The 17,154-nt window shown below is 42.1% G+C and overlaps 1 protein-coding gene across 2 annotated transcripts in view; it reads right to left on the reverse strand.

The window, feature by feature from the left end:
- Window positions 1-1,512: 1,512 nt before the first annotated feature.
- The window catches only part of LOC139552314 (endoglin-like), a 50,132-nt gene continuing 34,490 nt past the window's right edge, over window positions 1,513-17,154 (reverse strand). For both annotated transcript variants that reach the window (XM_071363928.1, XM_071363927.1), the window contains exons 5-14: window positions 14,706-14,877; window positions 14,378-14,564; window positions 14,144-14,249; window positions 13,715-13,916; window positions 13,165-13,313; window positions 12,486-12,716; window positions 10,301-10,367; window positions 7,289-7,396; window positions 7,091-7,138; window positions 1,513-6,781 (exon numbers count right to left, since the gene is read on the reverse strand). In XM_071363928.1, the coding sequence (XP_071220029.1) occupies window positions 6,657-6,781; window positions 7,091-7,138; window positions 7,289-7,396; window positions 10,301-10,367; window positions 12,486-12,716; window positions 13,165-13,313; window positions 13,715-13,916; window positions 14,144-14,249; window positions 14,378-14,564; window positions 14,706-14,877 (1,395 nt within the window). In that variant the 3' untranslated portion in view covers window positions 1,513-6,656. The remainder of the gene's footprint in view (window positions 6,782-7,090; window positions 7,139-7,288; window positions 7,397-10,300; window positions 10,368-12,485; window positions 12,717-13,164; window positions 13,314-13,714; window positions 13,917-14,143; window positions 14,250-14,377; window positions 14,565-14,705; window positions 14,878-17,154) is intronic.

Here is a 17,154-nt window from a genome sequence, read left to right on the forward strand (position 1 = left end):
CTAAAATTTGAATAGTTCACCTAATTTTACTTGACAAAACAAGTGTAGTGTAGAGAATAATTGTACCATCTAAACTGCTGTGAAATATATTTTCCATAACCAAAAATATTGTATTTTCAGATCGTTGAAGCTGGTGTACAAAACTGAAAGTAAAAAAATGCAAAAATGATACTTAAGAACTGGAAGCATAGAAATAGTGCACATAGAACACATCTATCGCATTTATTTGAATTTGGTCTTGTTGCCCAAAAAGTTACATATTGCAGCCTTAACATTGTAAGCTAGAATATTGTAGCTAGCTAATTAGCTAGCAGCTAGCTAACATCACTTAGCTAGGTTATCTAGCTTTCTATCTAACTAATGTAGCAAAATAGCTGCCAACTAGAGTCAAGTTTCACATTCAGTATCTAATCAATAGATAGCTAAAACCCACTGCACTAGCAAGCAAATGTGGAAAAACTTGCTACTATCCAACGTACGTTTTCTGCTGCAAACAAATGAAAACCAATCAAGCCAAAATACTTTAATGCAGATGTTTCGGTCATTAACTATGTCAACATTCACAGACAACTTTCAACAGATTATTTCTTAGCTTGAGTCAGAGACATCTAAGTGTTAATGTCTCATCTGCTTTATACATCCATTGACATCCTCAAACAAGCAGTATGAATGTTAGCGGACTAAACTCAAAAGTTTATGATGAACTTCACCAACAGAGTGGAGCAGAGACCAGCCTTTGTGAAATCAAGCGCCGATTACATCAACAAAAACTAGAAAAAAGTTGGTTGTATTTTATTAACGTTTATTGTAAAAGTAAGGATTTCAGCAAACAATTAAGGGCATGCAACTACAGAGGACAAACATAGGTACAACGTACATGATTACATTTTGTTTTGACCTTAGACAAATGGATGTAGTCTGATCTAGATTCCACAAAGCCTGATCTCTGCTCCACTCTGTTGTTGAAGTTCATCAGAAACTTTGTTCAACTTGGAGTGGAGTTTAGTCTACTATATGAATGTAAACTTTGACATACAGTAAACAGTGTGCGTGTGTGTGTTATATCCCATGTAATCCTGACCTTCAACTACACAAAGGCAGAAAAGTCAACTTTGCCATTTATACACATAGAACTAATCCTTGAAGACCACTCCTAATCAACAAATACATCAATGTGTGCTACTTAACAATACACTATTTCCAACTTCTCTAATTTAAAAACGCATAATTGTTCCTTTCGTCTCATCATGATCAGAAGGGCATTCAAGTGGATTTCTCCTAGTCGTATGAGGTAAATACCACCTTCTCACTTGGTTATGAACGCAGCATAACATTGTGGGACACCCAAGGCATAGCAGATGCTTGAGTTGCTTCTCTTTCTATGCTTGAGTCTCACAGCAGCTATGTTCTGCAATGTTAACTCCTCTGACCTTGACCCTGCTCTTACATGTAAGCCAGCAAGGGAATCATAATAGATCTGAAGATATCACAATAAGAATCACAAACACCCAATTAGTTTCATAAACTAATTTTATTAAGACAGTTGATACACAAAAAAACATATATACTTTTCAAAAGACAACATACGGTATCATTTGAATTTGTTCAGTGCACCATAAAAGGCACTTTAGCCAGGGTTATGGAATTCCCTGCATTTTTCATCCATGCATAGAATTGGAGCAGTAATTTTGTTAAGATGACAGACTCTAACAACGTTGTTAACAATCCTGAAGGGTGACATCCTGTATAGACACATTATACCCAGGCACAAACAAGCCTTTAATCTAAGGCATTATTTCTAACACAGCAGCCCAGAATAGATCAAAATTAGGGAAATGACTTCATGTTGCTGCTTATAGGAAAAAAATAGATAACAGAAAAACGTATTCCTGTGAATACATTTCAAGGGTTAAGATACTTGGTAATGTTATTATTGCTGTCTGTCCAGATGAGTTTCAATGTATTCCGTTTTTACATATTATATTAGTTTTTTTTAAATGTGATAAAACAAAAAAAGTAATACCTTTTTTTTGTGATTTCAATTGCATATGATGCAAGAAATATTGGATGATATTTTTCTTACACACTTAGACCTTGTACGTTTGGGAGCCTCCCAATTCAAGAGCTGCATTGAGTGTATCACTCAATAACAAAGAGCTCATAACCACTTCTTAAGTCCCCCTTTCTGGATTTAAACAAAGACACCTCCCGAAAGACAAACACTCACTTTCTCTCTCACACACACACACACACACACACACACTCTCTCGTAATACATGCACATATTCTGTCTTCAACACACAACATAGTCTGCTCGCCTTGCCTCGCGAGTGTCTAACATTGTGAGAAAGGGAAATGTGTCGTGTGTTGAGGATTGCTTGGCTCATGTGTATCTATGAGCAGAGGAAGCCCTCTGAGGCTGGGCCAGAATCTGCTGGGTTAACGACTGGATTAACTGACAGCCCATCTGATTTACCCTGCTTTCTGTCAGTACTCTCAGAGAGCCTAGCTGTCACAGACTGTCTGATACTACAACACTCCCTTCATTCACTGTTGCTTGCCTGTGGAGGTTCAGTTCAGTGGGACGCCAGTGTTCCCCTTATATGCTGACTATTGTGGGTTAAAAGTGGCTCATAATAACTTCAATGGGGCCTCCCGAGTGGCGCAGCGGTCTATTGCACAAACCATCTTTTGATTTCTGAACGTGTCGGCACCGGGTACTCGGGATGTGGCTATGTTATTAATGTCATGTTAAATCAGGACTTTTGATTTGAACATATGGGGTGTTTTAGTTTTGTAGGCGAGGCTACCTATTTCTGATCTCGCTCCCAATGATCAGTGCTTCAGTTTATTATGTTGCTGTCCAGAGGTTCTGAATTTGCGATGCACGCGACTGTCCACATTCTTCTGCGCAATAGCCTTTTGATTTGAACATTTGAAAAGTTTTGGGGTGTGTACTAAGCTATTTGATTTAATATATATCTATATATGTATATATTTGAACGGAATAAGTTAGAGCATGCACACTTGCATGCATGCACTCACTCAGTCACACATGCACATAGAAACACACACACAATGCATTATTAGTTAGCTACATAATTATTTAGGTGGGGGGAAAAAAACATATTGGTCCATTCAAAACAGTGTTTGGTTGAGGAAGCTCACTTGGTTTTAAGATGGCTGCTTTTGATGACAGTATCAAAACAAATGAATGACTAATTAATAATTAATTACTCAACAAATATACATTTGTGTAATGAACAATAACTAGTACAATCATAACAATAAAAACATAAAAATTATTTTTGGTACAGTATTGCTGTTTCTTTAAGAGACATGGCTGAATGGAATGTTTGAAGGGAATGTCTTTATACCCAGCAGGTCATAATCACAAAGCTTTTCTTTGTATTGTGAGAGCATTTTCAAAGAGGTAAAAAGAGGCAATACAATAAAAATACATTTACATTTGTACAATTACACACAGAATGGGTTTACACTTACGGTTCAACCATCTATCACATCTGATTTCCATTTTTCTTGGCACTGGACATCAATCATTTGTCCCTAAATTACAATAATGTCAAATATAGTTTTTCCTGAGTTCAATCATTTAGATGTTAAATCTTCATTTTTCATCTTTTTTTTGTTGGTCTTTACAAATCTCACAATGTTTTGGGTAAAAACTTGCTTTGGGGTTGACTTTAGTTTGCATTGAGGAAAGTAAAATGTGTCTCTATCTAGACATAATACAATTTCAGATAAATATTATATTTTTTTAAATGGACTATAAAAACTATTAATTCGCAAAGGCTCCTAAGTAACATTGACATGCATGGACATTTTGTTATAAATTCTGCTTGTATGTAACAGATGGCTTGGAGCAAAACAATATGATGTACAGTGCATTTGGAAAGAATTCCAACACCTTCCCTTTTTCTACATTTTGTTACGTTACAGCCTTATTCTAAAATGTATTAAATCGTTTTTTTCCCTCATCAATCTACACACAATACCCCATAATGACAAAGCAAAAACAGTTTTTGTGCAAATATATTACAAATTAAAAACTGAAATATTACCATTTCCATAAGTATTCAGACCCTTTACTCAGTACTTTGTTGAAGCACCTTTGGCAGCAATTACATCTTTGAGTCTTCTTGGGTATGATGCTACAAGCTTGGCACACCTGTATTTGGGTATGATCTTCCATTCTTCTCTGCAGATCCTCTCAAGCTCTGTCAGGTTGGATGTGGAGCGTAGCTGCACAGATATTTTCAGGTCTCTCCAGAGATGTTTGGTCGGGTTCAAGTCCGGGCTCTGGCTGGGCCACTCAAGGACATTCAGAGACTTGTCCCGAAGCCACTCCTGGGTTGTCTTGACTGTGTGCTTACGGTCATTGTCCTGTTGGAAGGTGAACCTTTGCCCCAGTCTGAGGTCCTGAGCGCTCTGGAGCAGGTTTTCATCAAGGATCTCTCTGTACTTTGCTCCGTTCATCTTTCTCTTGATCCTGACCCAGTCTTCCAGTCCCTGCCGCTGAAAAACATCCCCACTGCATGATGCTGCCACCACCATTGTTCACCGTAGGGATGGTGCCAGGTTTCCTCCAGACGTGACGCTTGGCATTCAGGCCAAAGAGTTTAATCTTGGTTTCATCAGACCAGATAATCTTGTTTCTCATGGTCAGCGTCCTTTAGGTGCCTTTCGACAAACTCCAAACAGGCTGTCATGTGTATTTTACTGAGGAGTGGCTTCAGTCTGGCCACTCTACCATAAAGGCCTGATTGGTGGAGTGCTGCAGAGATGGTTGTCCTTCTGGAAGGTTCTCCCATCTCCACAGAGGAACTCAGGTGCTCTGTCAGAGTGACCATCGGGTTCTTGGTCACCTCCCTGACCAAGGCCCTTCTCCCCCGATTGCTCAGTTTGGCTGGGAGACCAGCTTTAGGAAGAGTCTTGGTGGTTCCAAACTTCTTCCATTTAAGAATGATGGAGGCCACTGTGTTCTTGGGGACCTTCAATGCTGCAGAAATGTTTTGGTACCCTTCCCCAGACCTGTGCCTTGACACAACCCTGTCTCGGAGCTCCAAGGAGAATTCCTTTGAACTGATGGCTTGTTTTTTTTCTCTGACATGCACTGTCAACTGTGGGACCTTATATAGACAGGTGTGTGCTCTTCCAAATCATGTCCAATCAATTTAATTTACCACATGTGGACTTCATCAAGTTATAGAAAAGGATGATAAATGGAAAAAGGATGAACCTGAGCTGAATTTCGAATCGCATAGCAAAGGGTCTGAATACTTATGTAAATAAGTGTCATGCCCTGACCATGAGAGCCCTCAGAACGTGACTAGGGGGGTGTTCTAGTCATTGATTTTCTATGTGGCTGGGTTGTATGGATCCCAATTAGAGGCAGCTGGTAATCGTCGCCTCTAATTGGGGATCATATTTAGGAATCCCTTAATTTCACCTGTTTTGTGGGATATTGTGTATGTGCATGTTGCACCACTGAGGTTACGTTTCGTTGTTGGTTTATTGTTTTTTTCTGGAAGTTTCACTGCAAATAAAGATGTGGAACTCAACACACGCTGCGCCTTGGTCCCGTCCTTATTACGAACGTGACAATAAGTCACGTTGTTTTTTTGTTGCAAAAACCTGTTTTCACTTTGTCATTATGTGGTATTGTTTGTAGATTGATGAGCTTTTTTTAAATATTTTTATCCATTTTAGAATAAGGCTGTAATGTAACGAAATGTGGAAAAAGGGAAGGGGTCTGAAAACCTTCCGAATGCATTGTAACTCAAGTGAAACGGAATGAAAGAGAGAAACAAAAAAATAAGGTATCTGACTAGCTCACCAGAATAACCCATTCTCATGCTTGTGCTTAACAATCCGACATCTACATAAATTACGAGGTAGCCTTTTCCCAATCTTTCCTGACTCATATAAAGACAGGTACCCCTTGGTATTGGAGGAGAACATTGGATATTTTAGCTTTGTTGATCTGTCTGAAATCTTCAAATCTGACATGGTGTCTTCCAGCCACCCATATACAGTAATACAATTTTAATTAAAACTACAGTCAATGTGATAGATTCTGGACTGACACCTGTTCTATCTCTAAATTGCCTACAATAAGGGGCCTTGACATTTCCAATCACAACAACTGTGGATGTCGAGAGACAAAAACAGTTTCTCTAATAATGTTTTTAAAAGTCAATCTTTTGTCTCTTTTTTTCACTGACTGACTCATATTGTGCCGCCATCAGAGAGGCACAATTTATTGAGAAGAATGCAATGAATTTCCTGTTAGTTCTTAGGGGATATGCTTTGTTTTTCCTGTTGCTGGGAGCCGGGGTCTTTTTTTCACCCTCGCTGACTCTCCGTCTGGAACTTTTGCTGGGAGGCTAGAGAGGTGAATGTTAGGAGCCTGGACTAGACTAGAGCCGCCCCCCACCCTCCCATTCCTGCTCCTCCCACCCCTCCCCGTCCCCGACCTCACCACTTTCAGGTGGGGTCACGGGTGAGAGCGGCTGCGTGTTTGTGGTGTGAATAAAGAGAGGGGGGTAATGCTTTCTTAAGCATGGTGAAAGAGCGACCAAATAGCACGAGGCCCCTCGGTGTGTCGGAAAGGGGAGACGTTGGTGCTGATGATCTCATGCCATGCTGCTGGTTGGCGTGCTCTGAGTGCTGCCAATGCTGGCATTAGCACTACTGTTCTCAGAGGGGGAGGGGTTCGTAGAAACGGGTTGCCGTTTGCTGGTCAGAGAGCAAGGACATCCTGGGGAGAGAAAAAATGTTTTTTGATTTATGGCAAACCAAATTTCAGCTTGCAAAACTGTTGCTTCTGGGGTGCAAACCAGTTGCCTCTGCCTCAAATAAAGACTAATTTACTTGTTGGTTGATTGATTGATTGATTGCATGAATGATTGAGGGAGAAAGACCATGAGAGAGATCAGAAAAGGAGGAGGAGACAGGTTTTCCTGATCTATATGCGGTGCCTACATTACCATTCCCTATTCATGGAAAATATAGCTCTTTATGTTTAACTGTAACTGGCATCAAACAGAAACAGTGACTAGCATCTTACCTGAGAGGTTTACTGCAGTCGACCCGACATCCAGTCCGGTGGGGTATCCTAGATCCCATAAAACAGAATAATACCGTTTTAAAATGAAGTCATGGTAAAATTTAAGAGAGATCTCAAATCAAGAGAAAAAGACCTCTAAAACACTTTTGAAGTATGTCATTGTAACACCACAAAACAGATAGTGGGACTCCGACTCACCTGTGCGGATCTTGATGAACCACAGAGCTCCGATAAGCAGAACTCCGATCAGGAAGCCTCCGAAAGCGATGCCCAGCACGGCTGACAGACCAAAGTCAATACACACAGCTAGAATACACAGAAGAAACACATGAATGCATGTCTTACATTGGGGTATTTTGTAGTATTGTTGGATATCAGCGGAATCACAGAGATCAAATCAAATTGTATTGGTCACATACATGTGTTTAGCAAATGTTATTGCGGGTGTAGCGAAATGCTTGTAATTTAAACCATTATTATTCCTCCTATGATTTCTTCATTTTCAGCACACTTCTTAGGCACACAACCAGTTAACATTACAAGCTCATACATTTTTTTTTTGTCTTAAGCACATTGTACAATTTAGGCCAAATCTGTTTGTGGAAGCAAATGCTTATCGCTGTTGTGTACTCGCTAGTTCTGGCTTTCTCATCATGCGATGTGAAGTCCCAGAGCTTGGCCCTGGCAGTGCCACCATGGTAGCCTGTGTGTGGCGTGGTCCCGCACAAGCCGTTGCACCAATTACAGACGTAGATGCAAACAAAACAACTGGAGCCAATGGCTGAGGTAGAATTGCTCTCTCTCGACAGAACTCTCAAATCAACTATTCTGACAAGTCAGAAAACAGGCCTTGGCCATGTGCTGCATTGACACAGGCCTCTGACACTAACACACACACACACACACACACACACACACACACACACACAAACATGTGTGCATCCTAGCAATTGAGCATATGTGCACAAATGCATGCACACCAAGGCACACACACGTTTCCCTGCTTCTGCTTCCTTACTAGTGAACATTTCCAACATGGATCCTGAGAATTTGGGAGGAAGCTAATCATCAGTCCCCTGGGCAGAAGCCATCCTGTTTCTTACCCTATGCAGTTTCTCTCACCTGCCACCTTAAGCCTCCTGCATCCTGTGCCACTGCGCTACATGCTAGGCTCAGCGCTACGCTAGGCTACCGACCGCTCTCTCTTTTCCTGAAGAAAAGACAGGATGCAGGAAGGGTGAGGGACAGCATTCTGTTTGTTTGGCTGCACCTCTTGTCACCATCCAAGCCATGTGTATCTGGTTAATATTGTTATTTATTGTGTCTATGTTATAGTCTATGTTCTTTAAATAATAAAAAAGATCATTCATCGCCTCACCTTATTAGAATCACTTAATCATCACTGCTCTACTGTCACAATATATTGAAACCTTTGTGTGCCAATGAAATTAAACTAATGTGGAGAATACATCCTTCAATAAAGTCTAATGAATTATATTGTAAGTGATTAAAGTTATCTTTATAGGAGGATAATTAATGATCTACTACTGTAGTAACAATACAGACTCAAAGGCCCTGTCCCAGTTCATGTCTAAACAGAAACCTGTTTTACAGTCTTTCTTTTATTTGTTTTCCAGAATGGACCGACTTGTTATTTGTGTGTTTGGGTTTGACAGCAAAGCTGAACAAACAGAGACAGGAAGCAGAAGCCTTGTTGTAGGTGGGGAGGAGGTGGAGAAGACGGACAGCAGCAGGCCTGTACTACGACACTACTACTCCAAAGAGCCCTCTGGGGGACAGCTACCAAACAGGAAGGACAACCGAGGGGGAGTCACATCCTGGCCAATGAAAGCAGGCCGGACCCCCAGCAACAACATCAGCAGTCAGTCTGCTTCAACTGTCAGAAAAGCTCAATTCCAACACTCAGGCCAGAATTCTGAAGCAGAACTGAGAGCCCAGAAAGTTGGCTGGCTCCAGTTGTTTGGTGTGTGCACTGTGTAGTCACCTGGCAGGCGTGGATAAAAAGGAGCGCTTAGGTCAATGAGGAGTTGCCTGCAGTTTAATGGGAGGAAACGTTGTTCCCTTGCCACTGATTCCCGTTCAGCCATTCTCCATCACAAGTCCCTGAGTCCCTCCACACGCTCACATCACCTTTCCATTACATAAGAACCAGAATGGGCTGGCCAGTAAAACAGGATGCAAAAACAAAAATGAGCAGCAAGGATCTGGCTGTGTCGCCTCCAACCCCATCACCATCAAGCCGCTGATGCTCCAACCTGTATCCTCTTCTTCTCCTGCATGAGGAAATTGCAGGAAACAATTACTTGTTGGCCATAGCTGGGGAGCTATGTCCCAAGCCAAAGCTGGGTAGCTATGTTCCAAGCCAAAACATGAACCTGGGGTTCGTTCTCTTTTCTTTTTCACCCCAAAATAATGGGCTTGCAGAGGGTTGAGGAATGCAAGGTTAGTTCCTGACTCATCTGCCCAGAGATTGTCCTCCCCTTTGAATAGTGACACCTTCCCCTCTTTGTTTTCGGGGGTTTCTGACAATAGCTCCAGTAATTTTTTTGGGACGGACAGCCGCTCGGCCAGACCTCGGACACAATGGATTCCCCCGAGGGTCATTACTGGCTGATTGTGGCCACAAAGTCAGGCTGCAGGCCTTCCTAAGGAAGAGGCCCCACCCCACCTCGCATCCCCTCTACGACCCCTCTCTTTTCGTATATCCTGAACTCATCATCGCCATGACAACGGGCCCAACGTTAAAGTGGAGCTCGATGGAAGGCGAGACAAATGAGACAGACTGGCAGCAGCTGCTGTGGCTGGAATGAGATGGATGATGGAATGTTCAGAGAGGGGAATTGCTGAGGAGGACAATGCGGTGGCTCTCCTATTATTGCATTTGACAGCAGTGTTAGTGCTGATTTCATTTGGATATCTTTTGGTTTTCCACAGGAAAGAAGATGGCACATTATAGCATAGGGGAAGTTGGGGGTCATATCAACGATAGAGAAGAGTCATGTTTAAAAATACACTCATTTTGAATTTATGAATTCTGTCATTTAAGTGCCAACATTGGGGTTATCATGTGTACTGTAAATGTTGACTGATGCCAAAGCTGATAAGAGAAAAAGTAAGGGTTGAGTTGCCAGAAGGACAAACTACACTACAACAACAGCGCTGGAAGGATTTGGAGTTAACTGAACTCACTTGGTGGTGGGATGTATGTCTGGGTGACCTCCAAATTCTTCTTCACTCTTCCTCCATCTCCACATTTCTACAAGAGAATACGAAGAGAGTGAGACACACATCATTAATTTTGCTTTGTTGGCAAAGATCCTAAAACCTACTAAAGTCAACTCAAAACATAAAAAATGCTTTAAGGTGAAAGGGAAAGTTCACTAAATATTTGGGTTGTTGACAAAGCTACAGTTTAGAATGAACAATGTTTAGTGAGAAACAGTTGGCACACTATCCCTTGAAGCATATTCTCTGTGTATGATATTTCATTTTCAGTCTAGCTCTAAATGTACACTTTCTGGAGCCGTTGTTGCTGTTATGAGGTTGAAATCAATTTGTCAGATAAAAATGTATTCAAGGATCTATGAAACATGCTCAATAATGAAAGAAAGCATACTAAAAGAAAAAACGAACATATTTTCTCATAGAAGTAAATTTAAAAAAGCAATACCCCCCCCCAACACACACACCTACATGCACACACACACCTCCCCCCAACACACACCTACACCTAAAGTTGAAGTTGGAATTTATATACATTTAGGTTGGAGTCATTAAAACTCATTTTTAAACCACTCCACATATTTCTTGTTAACAAACTATAGTTTTGGCAAGTCGGTTAGGACATCTACTTTGTGCATGACACAAGTGATTTTTCCAACGATTGTTGATAGACAGATAATTTCACTTAAATTCATTGTATCACAATTCCAGTGGGTCAGAAGTTTACATACACTAAGTTGACTGTGCCTTTAAACAGCTTTGAAAATTCCAGAAAATGATGTCCTGGCTTTAGAAGCTTCTGATAGGCTAATTGACATAATTTGAGTCAATTGGAGGTGTACATGTGAATGTATTTCAAGGCTTACCTTCAAACTCAGTGCCTCTTTGCTTGACATTATGGGAAAATCAAAAGAAATCAGCCAAGACCTCAGAAAAAAAATTGTAGACCCCTCTGGTTCATCCGTGGGAGCAATTTCCAAATGACTGAATGTACCACGTTCATCTGTACAAACAATAGTATGCCAGTATAAACACCATGGGACCACACAGCCGTCATACCGCTCAGGAAAAAAACGCATTCTGTCTCCTAGAGATGAACGTACTTTGGTGCGAAAAGTGCAAATAAATCCCAGAACGACAGCAAAGGACCTTGTGAAGATGCTGGAGGAAACAGGTACAAAAGTATCTATATCCACAGTAAAACGCGTCCTATATCGCATAACCTGAAAGGCCGCTCAGCAAGGAAGAAGCCACTGCTCCAAAACCGCCATAAAAAAGACAGAAGAAGCCGGTTTGCAACTGCACATGGGGACAAAGATCGTACTTTTTGGAGAAATGTCCTCTGGTCTGATGAAACAAAAATAGAACTGTTTGGCCATAATGACCATCGTTATGTTTGGAGGAAAAAGGGGGAAGCTTGCAAGCCGAAGAACACCATCCCAACCGTAAAGCACGGGGGTAACAGCATCATGTTGTGGGGGTGCTTTGCTGCAGGAGGGACTGGTGCACTTTACAAAATAGATGGCATCATGAGGACGGAAAATTATGTGGATATATTGAAGCAACATCTCAAGACAACAGTCAGGAAGTTAAAGCTTGGTCGCAAATGGGTCTTTCAAATGGACAATGACCCCAAGCATACTTCCAAAGTTGTGGCAAAATGGCTTAAGGACAACAAAGTCAAGGTATTGGAGTGGCCATCACAAAGCCCTGACCTCAATCCCATAGAAAATGTGTGGGCAGAACTGAAAAAGTATGTGCAAGCAAGGAGACCTACAAACCTGACTCAGTTACACCAGCTCTGTCAGGAGGAATGGGCAAAAGTTCACCCAACTTATTGTGGGAAGGTTGTGGAAGGCTACCCAAAACTGTTGACCCAAGTTAAACAATTTAAAGGCAATTCTACCAAATACTAATTGAATGTATGTAAACTTCTGACCCACTGGGAATGTGATGAAAGAAATAAAAGCTGAAAGAAATAATTCTCTCTACTATTATTCTGACATTTCACATTCTTAGAATAAAGTGGTGATCCTAACTGACATAAGACAGGGAATTTTTACTAGGATTAAATGTCAGGAATTGTGAAAAACTGAGTTTAAATGTATTTTGGCTTAGGTGTATGTAAACTTCCGACTTCAACTGTACATACCTCCCTGAAGCAGAGTTTGACGGAGCACTCCAGGTCCCAGCTAGTGGACGCCAGGTCTTGGAGCAGCTCTAGGGAGAAGCTAACCCTGGCACTGTTGGGGCACATGGTGGAGAAGCACATCTCTGACCTGAAGGGCATGTCCCTGACCACTGGGCATGAGCCCTTGGAGTGCACCGAGCAGTTGATCACCTTGATGGTCAGCACAATCTCCCCCAGCATCCTCCCTGAGATCTGGAGGAGAGGAGAGGGAGGAGTGGGGACAGGAATGATTGGAGTGCTAGAAATGTTTGCATACACTGCAGTATGGGTATTGTTTTTTGGCCTAGAGCAGGCCTAGTGGGAGACGTTGGTGGATGCATTTGCTCCCATGTACATACTGCATACTACATTGTATGGTCACTATATCATATATGGTGTTATACTGTATATCAATATGACAACACTATGTACTGTAGATACATCCAGTCCTCTCCTGGATGGAGCTACATCCCCAAACATTAATTAATACCTGTAGATTGCCATTCTATTGAAGAGACTTTTGCTTTGTGTGTTAGGAGTCATGCAGATGTGAAGGTGTGCAGGGCTTAGAGGATGAGAATTTGGGCACGGCGGAGGAACTGGGAGAGGATTAGAAAGAGCAGGAAGGTGTTGGAGTGAAATAAATAAAAAAGGCTCTCACCTCTGCGTAGATCCTCTTGTCGCTCTGCACCTTGGCGTTGAGGTCCAGAGGGGAGCGGTAGTCTGGAGAGGTGTACAGCTGCATGATCAGAGGCATCTGAGGGGGGCTAGGGGGCGATGGGGTGGTCTCGGTGGGTGCAGTCTCTGTGACTGAGACAGCAAGACACAACGTTCACCTGTCAGTAAGAATCCATTTGTACATGATACTACAGGATAGGTGTACCATATATTTGTCATAAATAAATAATCATAAATAATAATAATAATAATGTTGGCTGAGCTAGTTAGCTAGTCTAGTACAGGAGCCTGCTGGCAACAGTGGCATAGTGTTAGCTACCAATTACTGAGAAAGCTTGATAAAGCACCATTATACCAACCAACAGTATTAGCATTTATGATTGTAGAACTGGTCACTCTGAGTCGGAATTTGCATTAACTTCATACATTAACTAATCGGAACAATTGTCAAATTTACAGGAACTCCCTAGTTATGCTACCCTTGCTAGAGGCTAATATTGACTATGCTCACTGTGACTATAACTGTATTTTACCTGGTGTGTGGTCCTTATTCCCCAGGACCAGTGTGACCATGGTGCCCTCGGTTCGGATCTCAGAGTAGCTGGTGATGGTGCTTGCTTTGAAATGGTCCATGGCCTTCTTCTGTACAGCATCGACACTGTCTGTGGTGATGGCGACCACGGGAGGGATCGTATGCATCGTGTTGGTGGCAGCAAGCATGATCACGTTGTTAGACTGAGCGAGATAGGGATAAAATTAACATAATTTGATATAATAGATAGTACTGTATGGTTATTTTCCAATTTATATAGGACACCTTTGTCAGTAGAGTATAATGCATACTGATCTGAGCCTGAAATGATGACCAGACAAATGCAGGTAAAATGTCTGAGTCATTGGTGATTCAGTTTCAGGCATTGATACTACAATTTAGTCAACTGTAAATGTTATCCAGTGCTTACACAGAGGCTGGTGTGCTGTGGGTCATGGATGCTCCACGTGGTACCATTAGGACCTCTTAGGAACAGACTGATCTGCCTCTCACTGATGACGTGCACAGAGACATAGCTGGAACAATAAAATAGTGTTGATTTACTGTTCAAAAGCACCAACAACCAACACAATAACCAGTATAAGGCCACTATCATGGAAAGTGTTGCTAATGTTTTCAGCCAAGAGACTCTTCACTGTCTTACCGAATGCTGACATCCTCAGGGATGTTAACGATGTATAGTTCTTTCTCAGTGTGACTGTTGAGAGGCTGGTTCGAGCAGGACTTGATCGATGAAGGTATGTTTGATTTGAATGTCAGATAGTGCTTGAGGGAGTGCCATTCATTTTGAAGTGTACAGTTGTTGGAGCCAGTTGGAAGGAGTCTTGTTCCTGTAAAATCATTAATATTTATTATTCAGATTTGTTACATAATCTGTCATTCTTCGGTCACAGCAAAAACGGACAGTTTGTGGGAGTTGTGTAAGTTTGAGGTACGTTGTATGTATCTGACTGTATCTGACAGTGTCTTACCCTCTCTCCCTGTGGAAGCGATGCTAGTTGGGTTCTGGATGGTGGTGAAAGATGTCACCCCACCAAACTCCTCGGTGGCCCACCTCACTAGAGCTTCGTTGTCTGTGGGCAGGGCTTTTCTATGGACGTTGCCTTTTGAACCATGAAAGATTATATTGGAGTTATTGGCCACCTGGAGAGCAAAGGAAAATACATTAGACATTTAATTTCAGGTCTCTTTGACTATCTATCTATTGTATGTAAGTTATGATACAATGGGTTCACTTCAATTGAACACATTGCAATAATGCTACATAGTCCGCTGGTCAAACTAGACCACAGAATAAAAATGTACATACTACTTATTAAGTTATATTCTCAGATAGACTCCCCTCACAATTTGATTATTAAGAAGAGGCGTGTGCCTAGGCAGTAGTTCATAAACAAACACACTACACATATAAGGCAAGTGTGATTGAATTTGTCTGTTAACATGATCCACTCCATTCTTTTTAATTTCCTTTATGTACATGGAGGGATTCTTGTTTATATACAGTACAACCCTAAGTCATTAAGCCACTCTACCTCTATGAGGGTCAGACAGCTCTGTTTGTCTGCTCATTGTTACCGTGGCATCAGGTGAGTCAGCGCCAACCCTAAGTCATTAAGCCACTCTACCTCTATGAGGGTCAGACAGCTCTGTTTGTCTGCTCATTGTTACCGTGGCATCAGGTGAGTCAGCGCCTTATTTAGAGGCTGCTACCTCATGTTTGCCCAATGTGTCTGACAAAGCATGCCCCCCTCCCTCTTCCTCTCCCTCCCGCTCTCTCTCTCTCTTTCTGTCTGTCTATATCTTGATCTCCCTCTTTCTCCATCTCTCCTTTTCTCTCTCCATCTCTCTTTCTCTCTCTCGCTCTCTTTATTCTCTGAGCAGAGCAGAGCCATTTGAAAAGGAATGTTTATTATGCTAAAGTGTCTACAAGCCCGGTTGAACAACCCCATTGGAGCCAAGGTCTTTCCTTCGCTTCCTGAGTGGGGCCGGGAAATGGGGACCTTTTTAACTCTGTGCGTCAGTGGAGTCGGCAGGAATCTGGCTCCATACGGGTATAAATATATACATCCAGCCTAGTGCATGCACACTACAGCACACCTTCCCCTGTTTCCCCAACAGGCCAGGAAAATAATGGACTGTACATGAAGCACTCAAGTAGGTGTTCTAATGTATCGGTCGGTTATGTGCCATTTTGGTGTAACCTAAGAGACCAATCTGTACTCATCTGCTAATCAAATATTTGTATAAAGACAACTATCCTTCTATAAGCATATTAAAAAACAATTAGATTATTAGCCCAAGAGCTTGAGAATAGAGTCCCTTTACATATTATACAGAGCATATGGATGGAGCGGATATCCATTTCCCTTTGGATCCTGTCTCAACAATGGCTTCATTTTCTCCCCCATCAATGTTCTCATCACTATTCCCGCTGCATTCCAGCTAATTTAGCACACAGATGGACAAATTGTTCTGGACTGGCGGGACTTATATAGGTCTGATGTGTTGTTACAATTAATTTCAGGATAATGGATAGCATAAAAACAACAACAAACAATTAGCTACGCTGCATTGCACAAACTCACAGGAGGTACAGTATGTGCTCAGTGTTTTTCCAAGAAGAGGCTAGGGAAGGGGGAGAGAGCAGCAGCCATTGTGTTGGCAATGATTTTGGCGTTTGAGGAATAATTCCATATATTTCCTGGTGGTCGAGGTCTTAGGGTGAAAACTAAGGGCTGGAAAGAAGACCACTGATTGTTCTCTCTGTGGACCTCCATGTTAGCGGTCAGTGTGTGTATGTGTGTGTTAAGGCCTGCCAGCTGCAGCCAGACCCCATAAAGCCAGTCAGAACGCTCTGCTGAGAGCCAAGTAAACCTGTGTGATTGATTGGTCCTTCTCATGCGTGTATATTTTGTTTAATGTGGATCGAAATAGAAAGACGGGAAACTACAGAGACGAGAACATAAAAAACATCACAATGGAGAGAGAGGAGGGGCGGAGAAGGGAGTAAGTAAGGAAGAGAGAAAGAGACTGAGAGGGATCAGCGAATGATAGAAGGAACTACTTTGACATGAATTTGTCTCCTGGGGGTCAGAGTTTGACGCTGCACAGCCCGGGGACATAACGCACAACAGGAAGTAGTCTGAGCAAGAAGTGGCTTGTCTACTGGCACTTTCAGAAACTTCTCAGATTAGGCTTCCTTCCTTTGGCCTGATCCAGAGGGGTTGAATGAGCCAGGGATGACAAGCTCCACGCATCCTCCTGTCCTATACTCCTCGCATCTCCTCTCTTCTCCTCTTCTCTCCTTCTCTGTCCTCCCCTCTGATTCACCGCACTTCTCTCCTCTTCTTCTCTACTCCCCTCTTCTCGTACTGCATCATTAACCCCGTGGAGAACACTGGAGTGACAGCTAGGTAC

The sequence above is a fragment of the Salvelinus alpinus genome, chromosome 24, assembly GCF_045679555.1.
Source record: "Salvelinus alpinus chromosome 24, SLU_Salpinus.1, whole genome shotgun sequence".
Lineage (NCBI taxonomy): Eukaryota > Metazoa > Chordata > Actinopteri > Salmoniformes > Salmonidae > Salvelinus > Salvelinus alpinus.